Source organism: Anomaloglossus baeobatrachus, chromosome 4, assembly GCF_048569485.1.
Source record: "Anomaloglossus baeobatrachus isolate aAnoBae1 chromosome 4, aAnoBae1.hap1, whole genome shotgun sequence".
NCBI classification, from domain to species: domain Eukaryota; kingdom Metazoa; phylum Chordata; class Amphibia; order Anura; family Aromobatidae; genus Anomaloglossus; species Anomaloglossus baeobatrachus.
Genome location: NC_134356.1, coordinates 457,563,491 through 457,575,987, shown reverse-complemented (window position 1 = coordinate 457,575,987; position 12,497 = coordinate 457,563,491). Strand labels below are relative to the sequence as shown.

The window sequence follows — 12,497 nt, the reverse complement described above, 5'->3', positions numbered from 1 at the left end:
CGGCGCTGTGATTGTCATCAGCAGCGTCATCCAAGTACCTGCCCATAATCTCGTGCCCGCGCTTCTCACTCTGCCTCCACTGTTATGCGCAAGCACTGGCCATATGAACCACGTTACCTATTACCATGGGCGCGAGATTATGGGCGGCGCTGTGATTGTCATCAGCAGCGTCATCCAAGTACCTGCCCATAATCTCGTGCCCGCGCTTCTCACTCTGCCTCCACCGTTATGCGCAAGCACTGTCCATATGAACCATGTTACCTATTACCATGGGCGCGAGATTATGGGCGGCGCTGTGATTGTCATCAGCAGCGTCATCCAAGTACCTGCCCATAATCTCGTGCCCGCGCTTCTCACTCTGCCTCCACCGTTATGCGCAAGCACTGTCCATATGAACCATGTTACCTATTACCGTGGGCGCGAGATTATGGGCGGCGCTGTGATTGTCATCAGCAAAGTCATCCAAGTACCCGCCCATAATCTCGTGCAAGCGGTAATAGGTAACATGGTTCATATGGCCAGCACTTGCGCATAACGGTGGAGTCAGAGGGAAAAGTGCGGGCACGAGATTATGGGCGGGTACTTGGTTAACGCTGTTGATGACAATCACAGCGCCGCCCATAATCTCGTGCCTGCGCAATCACCTGAAAAAGCGTTCACATGCGCAAATCTTCGGGAGGACAGTTACATGAGGAAGGCGTTCTTGTGTATGTAAATGAGCAATGGGGGACTGCGTAAAGCGGCAGGAGGGGGAATAACGGACGCCAGACAGCCCGCCCCCGTGACCATAAAAACACATTTGCATACAAAAAGGTAAGACTTCATAAAGTATTTTTGTAGGTCTCAAAGGGGGCACAATAACAACAGGAACCTTTCTAGAAGCAGCCCAGGAGCTGCAGAGGGGAATCTATTACTTTTATTGTGAAATTTCTGCTGACATGTTCCCTTTAACTGGTAGAGGAGCCAGGATAAAGCAGAGCTGAAGCTGTTGGGAAGCTAGGACCCAGCAGCTCTGCTCCACAGGCAGGAGACCACTGATCGGTAAGCTAATAGAAGCCTGCAGATGTCACTCTGCATAGGTTATTGTCAGTGCTATCTGCAGGAGAGAAGTGCTGATTGCACGGTCTCCTCAGCTTCCTGACTCCCCGCGTGTCTGCAGCAGTGAGAAGCCGCACACGGGGAATCAGAGAACAGCTGCAGACAAACGCAGGCTCCGGGACTGGGGGGGGTCGGCTCTGGTGCAGGGGGGGGGGGGGGCTCTGCTGCAGGGGGGGGGTCGCTCTGCTGCAGGGGGGTCGCTCTGCTGCAGGGGGTGATTCATACCTCAGCAGCAGTCACAGGAGTAGGTGCGCGGTCGGCTCTGTAATGAATAGAAGGGAGAAACAGCGAGGCGGGGCTACAGTGGGTGGGTGGAGCCCGGGATAAACAGCGTCACGGGCGGGACCCGGGATCAAAGGCTCAGAAGAGGGACTGTCCCGCTGTATCCGGGACGGTTGGGAGGTATGGGCATATTGTGACAGCAAGCGCATCAGACACTGTCAGGATTTGGAAGTCTGCAGTCAGAGTGACTGCACACTTATTATTTCAGCCTAGACAACCCCTATAACATATCAGCTATAAGGCCATGTGCGCATGTGTGCGTTTTTCACTGCAGCGTAAACGCATGCGTTCTGTATCCCCAGCAAGTCTAGGTTCCGTATTTTTCAGACTATAAGATGCACTTTTTTCTCCCCAAATGTTGGGGGAAAGTGGGGGGTGCGTCTTATGGTCTGAATATAGGGCTGCGGGGAATGAGGGTGGAGCGGGTCATCGGGGGCATGAGCAGGCTGCAGCAGCGCCTGCCGTGACCACGTGGGCCCGCTCATTACATATGCACGCCCATCCTCCCACCCATCTCTTAGCGCTGAAGCTGGCACTGAGTCTGATAGGTGGGCGGGATGATGGGCGGGGGGTGCGCGCATAGTAACCAGCCAGCTCGCATGATCACCCCTGGCAACTAGAGCCTGGAGTGATCATGTGCGGCTGTATTCACTGCTCCCCGCATATCATCATCAGCACGGGGTGCAGTGAATCAGTACACTCACCGTTCCCCTGCAGCACCACGATGTCCTCCTGTCTATGCCGGCCGCGCTGTGTAGAGAATAGCGGTGCTCACAGCGATGACGTCTTCGCTGTGCGCACGTGTCCACACACAGCCGCGCCAGCACAAACAGGAGGACATCGCGATGCTGCAGGGATCATGGCCGGCTCCACACAGTGCTGCCGACACACACAAGAGGAGGAGCGATGCTGCATGGAGCGAGGAAAGGTGAGTGTAAACATTTATTTTTTTTTTGTATGCCACAGGATGCAGGACATATAGTAGGATGATGGGGGTATATGAGCAAGATGATGGGGTACATGAGCAGGATGATGGGGTATATGAGCAGGATGATAGCATATAGCAAGATGATGGGGGTTTATAAGCAAGATGATGGGGTATAGAGCAGGATGATGGGGGTATATGAGCAGGATGATGGGGGTATATGAGCAGGATGATGGGGGAATAGAGCAAGATGATGGGGGTATATGAGCAGGATGATGGGGTATATGAGCAGGATGATGGGAGTATATGAGCAGGATGAATGGGGGTATATGAGCAGATGATGGGGTATATGAGCAGGATAATGGGGGTATATGAGCAGGATAATGGGGTATATGAGCAGGATGATGGGGGTATATGAGCAGGATGATGGGGGTATATGAGCAGGATGATGGCGTATATGAGCAGGATGATGGCGTATATGAGCAGGATGATGGCGTATATAGTAGGATGATGGGGGTATATGACCAGGATGATGGGGTATATGAGCAGGATGATGGGGGTATATGAGCAGGATGATGGGGTATATGAGCAGGATGATGGGGGTCTATGAGCAGGATGATGGCGTATGTAGCAGGATGGGAGCACATACCAGGATGACAGTATATAGCAAGATGGGGCTATACCAGGATGAGGGACATATATGTTACGAACCGGCACCGCCATAGCCGCAAGCAGCCTGTTGCAGTTTCTGTTGCGCCCAGGCACCGGCTGCCGTTCTTGACCGTGCCTCGGGTCGTCCAGTTGGCTGCTTCTTCCACCACGTCTAAGTGTGGAAAGGCAGCTAGTGCGCATACGTGCGCCGATTTACCCCAGCCAGAGTCTAAGTCTGGTGTTTTGCCTAGTGAGCATGCTCAGCCTGATTGTGTCATTCCTGAGACTAAGTCCTCAGTTCAGGCTACTGAGCATGCTCCCACAATTAACCCTAACAGCTTGCTTGCACAGGTACTTGGACTTCGTGCTGTGTCTAAGTTCTGGGATGTGCCTACTGAGCATGCTCAGGCAGATAGTCTGATTTCTGAGTCTGTTATTCAGGCTACTGAGCATGCTCAGGCACTTAGTGCATCAGAGGCTAGGTCCGGTAAGGACCTCAATGAGCATGTCCGTGAGGTGGCAGGCCCTGATAGGGCAGAGGGTGTCAGGTGTCCTGATGATGTGGCCACTCCGGACTGGCTAGCAGAGGCCCGCCCCTATGATCTGGCACCTCACGATTGGTCATCAGACGATGACTGGTGAAGTGTTTGGGGCATGGCTGCCATGAGGTCATCAATGACGTGGCGGTTCCGGATAGGCCGCTGGTGATATCGCTGATGATATGGCACTCTGCTATTGGACCTTGGTGGTTCCACCCTGGGTTTGGGGCGGATCTAGGTTATAAAAGGGGCTGGAGACAACATGGAGGGGCGCAGTCTTCACTCATATTCACTTAGAATTCATGGTGGCTTAAGCCTTGTTGGAAGAGGTAGGTAGGGCTAGGTGAACGGTGCCTGTCACGCCAAGATTCGTGGCTCAGCACATGAGGGTCAGGCTTCCTTGCTACCGGTCCTGTTGTGCTATAGCAGTCCAGTGGCGTTAACTGGGCTGCGGCTGCTGCGTCACCTGTCCAGTTGTGTCTCCTACGCACACGGACAGCATACCTGCTGCGTCACCTGTCCGGTTGTGCCTCCTACGCACACGGACAGCATACCTGCTGCGTCACCTGTCCGGTTGTGCCTCCTACGTGCACGGACAGCATACCCCAGGACCCCTGTGGAGTTAACAGGGTGTTCCAGGATTGGGTGTGTGAACCTATTATCCTCCTTGGCTTCCCAGTCAACGCTACTGGTATGATCCCTTGGCCTGACGTGTCTTCTACACACGTGGCCATTCGCGTAGTGACCAGAAACGCTAATCGAAGGACCGCTTGGCCTGTTGTGTCTGACACACGTGGCCGACAGGGCGCTGTCGCAGCGGTCTTCTCGGTCAACGCTACCTGGTTACCATCTGGCCTGACGTGTTCCCTGCACACGTGGTCAGGGTTGTGCCAATTCCACCGAAACCCTAACTGGGTTGTCGTCCGGTCTGACGTGTCTCTACACACGTGACCGGTTCCCAGGTCTTCTGGGTTATCTGAGTCATCAGTCCTACAGTCTCCGCCTAACCCACAGGGTGCCAGCAGCTCCATTGCCATCTGGAGCACGGTGGGCCCCGACTGGCGATTGGGATATATACCCCCTGGTCCTGATCTGCCAGTCCCCCCGTAACAATATATATATATATATATACACAAGGCAGGAGGATCATTACCAGGATGGGGTACCTTAGTAGAGAATTTGGGGACATTACCCCCATAACAGTGTCAGCAGCAGATACTCGGCCCATAACAACGTGTCATGACCACATTTTTTGCTTACGATTTTATTTTCCTATTTTCTTTCTCTAAAACCAGGGTGCGTCTCATGGTCAGGTGCGTCTTATAGTCCGAAAAATATGGTAACTTGTGCAAATTCCATGCGCACGAATTTCAAAACGCTGAAATTTGTGGCCGAATCGCTGCATTCTAAAAAGCAACATGTCACTTCTTTTGTGCATTTTGGATGCTTTTCCCTCTCTGTTTATGGCAGAGAAAGCATCCAGAATGCATGAATTCTGCATCCATTCTGCACTCAAAATACATCCAAAACGCAGCTTTTCGGCTGTGTTTTGAAACGCACATGCAGTGACAAAACGCTGCGGAATATTTGTCACGGCCGAACGCAACATGCGCATATAACCTAAAATACGATGTTAACTGAAAAATGTGATTGCGGTTAAATATTGGCTGACCCAGGACCATGTGACCTGGAAACTTGGACTCTAGAACTTTGGACGTTTTGCTTCAGCGTTTGAGGTTATACAGGGATTGTTGTTCCTCCCTTTTTATCTCCATGACTGTTTTTCTTACTTTCTACCTCATGTATGTACAAAACCTGTAAATCTTGCTAATGTATGATATGTCTGCTTTTCACTTAAAATATTCAAATCTGGGTTTATATTTTTTGTTGGATTGTTGACTTTACATTAAGCCATTCAGGCAACTGTTCAATCATCTTAGTCTTGTTACACATGTTGTTTGATATGACGTTTTCATGATTAAATGTAAAGGTAAATGAACAGAATATCTAAGGAAACATAGGGGAATGTTACTTCTCCCTTTGTGCTGAGATAATGAAGTTCCATGGCAGAACAGATCTTCTGAATTTATTTAATTATTTATTTATTATTTGTCAAACTTTCTCCAAAGACTCAGAGCGGCTCACAACATATAAATGCAAAATGCAAAGTTTTAAACAAATAGAAACATTATACAGTACATAAAATCAATTAACCTTAAAAAATATTAAAAACCCAACAAACAAACAAACCCTATTAATACCAATTTTTATAAATTATTAACTGTAGTCAATACTAATGGCCCCAAGCCTGCCGACATAGGTAAGTCTTAAGGTCTTTACGGAATGCCAGTAGGGTAGGGGCAATACGGAGTTCTAGGGGGAGATTGTTCCAAAGGGTTGGGACTGTTATGGAGAAGGCTCTAACCCTGGGAGTCACCAGTCGACAGTGGCTTATCGACGGGACTTGGAGGAGGCCTTCCCTATGGGACCGGACTGGTCGCTGGGACACATGAGGCAAGAGACGGTCTCGGAGGTATGCTGGTCCTATGGTGTGTAGGGCTTTATAGGTAATCACCAACATTTGAATTACACCTGGAAACTAATTGGTAGCCAGTGCAGCTGGCGGAGTGTTGGTAAAATGTGGGAACAGCTATGAAGTCCCACGATGGTTCTTGCGGCTGCATTCTGGACTACTTGCAGTTTCTGAATACTTTTCAAGGGCACCATACATTAAAAATGTTCCCTGCTGAGTACAAATTATTACCAGCCCAAGGTTAATAAATTGGGGGCATGTAAAAGACTAAAATTACTAAGGATGAGCGAACTATTAGAAGTTCAATCTGATTTTAGTTAAAAGTTTGGTTCAGATTTGACCCAGGACCTCGCACCCCATATAGGTCAATGGGAAACCAAACTTCTGTGCTGTAAAATGGTTGTAGTAAGGCCTAAGGGGTTGCAATATGTATCAAAACAGGGGCAATTGCCCTGCAAACATGTGAGAATGGAATACATTTTTTAAAGAAATGACATGTGCTTCAGCCTATTTTTGATAGCCAGCACTGGAAAAACAGCTGTGGGCTGCAACCCTCAGCTGTCTACTTTACCTTGGCCGGTTATCAAAAATATAGGGGATCCCATGCTGTTTTTTTAAAGTTATTCATTTACATCATTTAAAAAAACAGCGAGGGGTCCCCCTTTGTTTTTGATAACCATCCAAGATAAAGCAGACAGCTGGGGTCTGGTATTAGCAGGGTGGAAAAAGCCATAGTTATTTAGCCCTTCCCAGCCTAAAAATAGCAGCCTGCAGCCTCCTCAGAAGTGGGACATCCCTTTGATATGACTATTGTCTGAATCTCTCTCACTGGGGGTGAAATCAATGTGTTCCGATGCAGTGTGTAAATACATTTAAAAAAACTTGCCCACCCTCCCCCGGAAATGCTCTGTATATGGCTCTCCGTATGTGGGTGGAGAGCCAAACTGCCCAATAATTGACTTCCATTATACTCATTACTTGAATCAAGCCCGTCAGAGCGTCCAATCTGCTTATCTCGAGTAAAGAGCACTCGAGCACTTTTCTGCTTGTAGATCATTAATTATATATACTGTATATCCAGATAACCCCTTCACTATTATGGCTATGGGAAGATAGACGTATAGATAAAGTTACCTTGTTGGATGCATCCACGAACCCCAATCATAAGGCCAGCACTGTGATATAACGGCAATGGAATGTATAACACATCATTACATGAAACTCCAGCCAGTGTACTTATCGAAGAACTTATCAAAAGGCGTCCTTGATTTATAACAGCGGCCTTGGGAAGACCTATTGGAAAATTGGGCATGTTTGTTATTTATACGCACTAGAAATATATTACAATATTCAGTAATTCTGTTTTTTGTAATTCTGAATTTCATTTTTGCTATTTAAAGAAATAAAACAATTTGCATATAAGATAGAAGTATTAAAAATGTAGCTCAACATGCTGTTTAACCTCTTCAGTGCTCCAGTTGCAATATTTAAATTATTACTACTATTATTATTTAAAGAGTACTATTGATTCCATGGGGCTATACATGAGAAGGAGCTACATATTATATATATATATATTATATATATATATATATACATATATATATATATATATATATGTATATATATATATATATATATATATATATAATATCTCTGTACACATATGTATGCCATTGACTGCATAGAATATTTTTTCTATTAAAATAAAATGTAATTTAAAGCACAATCGACTACACTTTAGGCCTCTTTCACATGTCCGTGAAAATCACGCGTGTTTTTCACGGATGTTTAAAAGGTGCATATGGCCCTCCGTGTGCCATAATTTTGGCACACAAATGTTCTTTGTGTGCTATCCGTGATAACACATGGAAAGCAGGAACTTTCTTTTCACCTGTCCCGGTCGTTGCTGTCCGTGTATCTTCCGCTATGCGGTCTCCAGCCCTGCTGACTCGCCGCTTCTGCTGCTTCTGGCCCCAAGTGCAGTGAATATGAGAAGAGCATAATAAGTGGGGTTCGGAAGCAAGTGACAGCAGTGGCAAAGACAGCAGTGCTGGAGACAGGTGAGTATAGAAATTCTTTTTATTTCACAGAAACGTGGTTTTGTCCGGTACAAGTGACACCCGTGCGGCCGGAGAAAAATGGACATGTCTACATGTGGAGCACACGGAAACACATATGCTCCACGTGGACACACGGTGCATGTGAAAACACGTATGTGTGTTCAGACCCATTGATTTTAATGGGTCTACGTGTGCCCGTGTCTCCAGTACGTGTGAAAACGACGTCGCATGTACCGGAGACACAGATGTGTGAAGAGGGCCTTATATACACTTAACGTCAACTCTATCCTTAAGAATATTGGCCAAACGTATATCAAAGTGCACTCTTTTCATAATCTTCTACTTAATTCAATTATTTAAAATGTTTAGTTTCTAATTTTTTAGCTGCCATGTTACACTAAGCATTTTTAACATTCTTGTGAACCTAGCCAATAGGTATGTGAACATGACATATTTTTTAGGTGTAGTCCAACTGGAACAAGCCTGAAAAAGTGCTCAACAAATGATAAAAAAATGAGCATGTGCACAGCAATATAACATTGAATTGCTGTGCATTGGTTCCATCTTTTTTTAACTTATTTTAATTGCTTCAGATTTTGAAATCCCTGGAGTGGCTAAAATAGGTAACTTGACCTTTTATCTTAGATACACTTTAACTGTAACAGACAGAATAAACAAAATCCAGAAAATCACATTGTATGAATTTTAAAGAATTAATTTGCTTTTTATTACATGAAATGAGTATTTCAGCACCTACCAACCAGCAAGAATTCTGGCTCTCACAAACAGATTAGTTTTTCTGTAAGAAGCCATCTTACTCTACACTCATTACCTGTATTAACTGCACCTGTTTCAACCAGTTACCTGTATAAAAGACACCTGTCTACACACTCAATCAATCACACTCCAACCTTTCCACCATGGTCAAGACCAAAGAGCTGTTCCCACCAGGGACAAAATTGTAGATCAGCACAAGCTGTGATGGGCTACAGGACAATAGGCAAGCAGTTTGGTGAGAAGCCAACAACTGTAGGTGCAATTATTAGGAAATGGAAGAAAGACAAGAGGACTGTCAATCTTAGGCGGGCTTTACACTCTGCGACATCGCTAGCAATTGCTAGCGATATCGAGCACAATAGCACCCTCCCCCGTCGTACATGCGATATCTGGTGCTTGCTGCCGTAGCGAACATTATCGCTATGACAGCTTCACATGCACATACCTGGTCGGCGACATTGCTGTGACCGCTGAACAATCCCTCCTTCAAGAGGGAGGTGTGTTCGGTGCCACAGTGACGTCACCGCGACATCATTAAGCGGCCGGCCAATCGAATGGGAGCGGCGGAGATGAGCAGGACATAACATTCCGCTCAACTTCTCCCTTCCGCATTGCCGGTGGACGCAGGTAAGGAGATGTTTGTCGTTCCTGCGGTTTCACACACAGTGATGTGTGGTGCTGCAGGAACGACAAACAACATCGTATCTGCAGCAGTAATGACATTATGGAAGTGAACGACATGACACAGATCAGTGATTTTTTACGCTTTTGCACTTGTTCATCGTCACACCTAGGATATACATATTGTGATGACGCTACCGGCGCCAGATGTGCGTCACTAATGATGTCACCCCCGACGATATATCGGTAGCGATGTCGCAACGTGTAAAGCCCACCCTACTCGTCTGGGGCTCCATGCAAGATCTTCCCTAGTGGGTAAGGATGATTCTGAGGTCAGGAATTAACCAGAACTACACGGGAAGACCTGATCAATGACCTGAAGAGAGCTGGAATTACAGTTTCAAAGATTACCACTAGTAACACACTGCCATCATGAATTAAAATCTTTGTGAAAACTATCTGGATGATCCAAAGGAGGCATGGGAGAAGGTCATGTGGTCAGATGACACAAAAACAGATCAATTTGGTATCAACTCCACTCACCGTGTTTAGAGGAAGAAGAAGGATGAGTTCCACCCCTTGAACACCATCCCAATGGTGAAGCATAGGGGTGACTAATTATGATGGTACAGAGGTGGTTTGCTAATACTAAACTATGTTTTATTTGCCCTACAACTCTGACAGTCTTTTTCATCCATCACATATTTCCTTCAATGTTAACAAAATATAACGCAAGGTTTTTCTTTTCTTTTCCCTTTTCTAGTAAAGGAAACAAAAAGTTAAAATAAAAGTGGTGACGATGACTAATGGCGCTTGACGAACTCCATTGACTGTAATAGGGTACGTCAGGGTCCCGTCACGGTGTCCATCCTTGTCTGTTCAGGTCTTTGAACAAAAACAGACAGAAAAAAACATTTGCTAACAGACCTAATTGACTTTAAAGTGGAGTCTGTCAGTTTATATATTGTCCCAAGACAAACCAGTGAATGTGAAACACGTGTCAGGCAATGATAAAGGGATCTGTTGTAGTAAAGGCCCGTTACAAGCAGCGATATTGTTAACGATATCGCTAGAGAGCGTACCCGCCCCCGTAGTTTGTGCGTCACGGGCAAATCGCTGCCCATGGCGCAGAAAATCGTTTGGAGCCGTCACACGGACTTACCTGCCTAGCGACGTAACTGTTGCCGGCGAACCACCTCCTTTCTAAGGGGGCGGTTCATGCGGCGTCACAGCGACGTCACTAAGCAGCCGCCCAATAGAAGCGGAGGGGTGGAGATGAGCGGCTGTAACATGCCGCCCACCTCCTTCCTTCCACATTGCCGGTGGCCGCAGGTAAGCTGCAGTTCGTCATTCCCGAAGTGTCACACGTAGCGATGTGTGCTGCTTCGGGAACGACAAACCTTCGTGCTCAACAATCAATGATTTTTTAAAAGGGAACGACGTGTCAACAATGGACGATTTGGTGAGTATTTTCCATCGTTAACGGTCATTCCTTGCTGTCACACGCAATGACGTCACTAATGATGCCGGATGTGCGGCACAGAATCTGTGACCCTGGCGATATATCGTTAGATTCGTCGTTGCGTGTAACGGGGCCTTAACACTTGACCATATATTATTTTGGACACTTGCGTGACTCCCAGTACTATCCTTATAAGGCATACAGTATCCTGAGATCAAGATATACTGTATATATAAATATACAGTATATATATATATATATATATATAATTGTCTTATTCTGCTTGTCTGTCTGTCTTGCTCCAAAATTGTGTTCTTACCGCGACAAGCGTCTCATTGGCCGCTCGCCTCGGCTCCACCCCCCCGCACGGATTGGCCGCTCGCCCATGCTCCGCCTCCCCACGGATTGGCGTCTCGCCCCGGCCCCCTGCACGCATTGGCAACTCGGCCACGCCCCGCCCCCCTCATGCATTGCACGGTCGCTCTGGCCCCGCCCCCCGCACGCATTCCCCGAAACGACATGGAGCCCCGACTCCCAGGTGAGTGCTGTACCCCCGGGAGCCCACATCAGCGTACGCCGCCAACCCAACTGACACATACCCTCGCATTGCTTGGGTTGCCGCCGTACGCTGGTGTGGGCTCCCGTGCGAGCGGGGGGCGGGCTACGCTGGTAACCATGGTACACATCGAGTAATATTGTGTAGCATAGTTACCAGCGTACACCGGGTCCCAGGTGAGCGCATCAAGGTCCTGCAGCGGTGGAACACACACACACGCACACACATAAGAACAGACACACACACACATCAGATCACACTCACTCTCACACACACCTCACACACACATCAGATCGCATCCACACACTCACAACATCCAGTGATATCGCTTGCTTCTCAGCGGCGATACTGTGCGTGCAGTGACCTTCCAGGACCTGCCGGAGGATCACATGGCCAGAACCATGTGGTATCTCCGGATGTTGTGAGTGTGAGTGCGTATGTGCGATGTCGTCAATGTGTGTGTGCGTGTAGCACGATGGGGAGTATGCAGCATGGGGGATGGAGCACGTTTGGGAGTGCGTAGCATGGGGGATGGAGCACGATGGGGAGTGCACAGCATGGGGGATGGAGCACGTTTGGGAGTGCACAGCATGGGGGATGGAGCACGTTTGGGAGTGCACAGCATGGGGGATGGAGCACGTTTGGGAGTGCGCAGCATGGGGGATGGAGCACGTTTGGGAGTGCACAGCATGGGGGATGGAGCACATTTCGGAGTGCGCAGCATGGGGGATGGAGCACGATGGGGAATGCGCAGCATGGGGGATGGAGCACGATGGGGAGTGCGCAGCATGGGGGATGGAGCACGATGGGGGGTGCGCAGCATGGGGGATGGAGCACGATGGGGGGTGCGCAGCATGGGTGATGGAGCACGATGGGGGTGCGCATCATGGGGGATGGAGCACGATGGGGGGTGCACACCTCCCCCCAAAACACACACACACACCGCCACACACGCACTGTATAACACCACACACACATTGGGAACCACAA

General features: G+C 48.0%; 1 protein-coding gene across 1 annotated transcript in view; it reads right to left on the bottom strand.

The window, feature by feature from the left end:
- The window catches only part of LOC142301674 (long-chain fatty acid transport protein 2-like), a 91,230-nt gene that overhangs the window by 64,648 nt on the left and 14,085 nt on the right, over nucleotides 1-12,497 (bottom strand). The window contains exon 3 of the mRNA XM_075342690.1: nucleotides 7,163-7,321. Within this exon, the coding sequence (XP_075198805.1) occupies nucleotides 7,163-7,321 (159 nt within the window). The remainder of the gene's footprint in view (nucleotides 1-7,162; nucleotides 7,322-12,497) is intronic.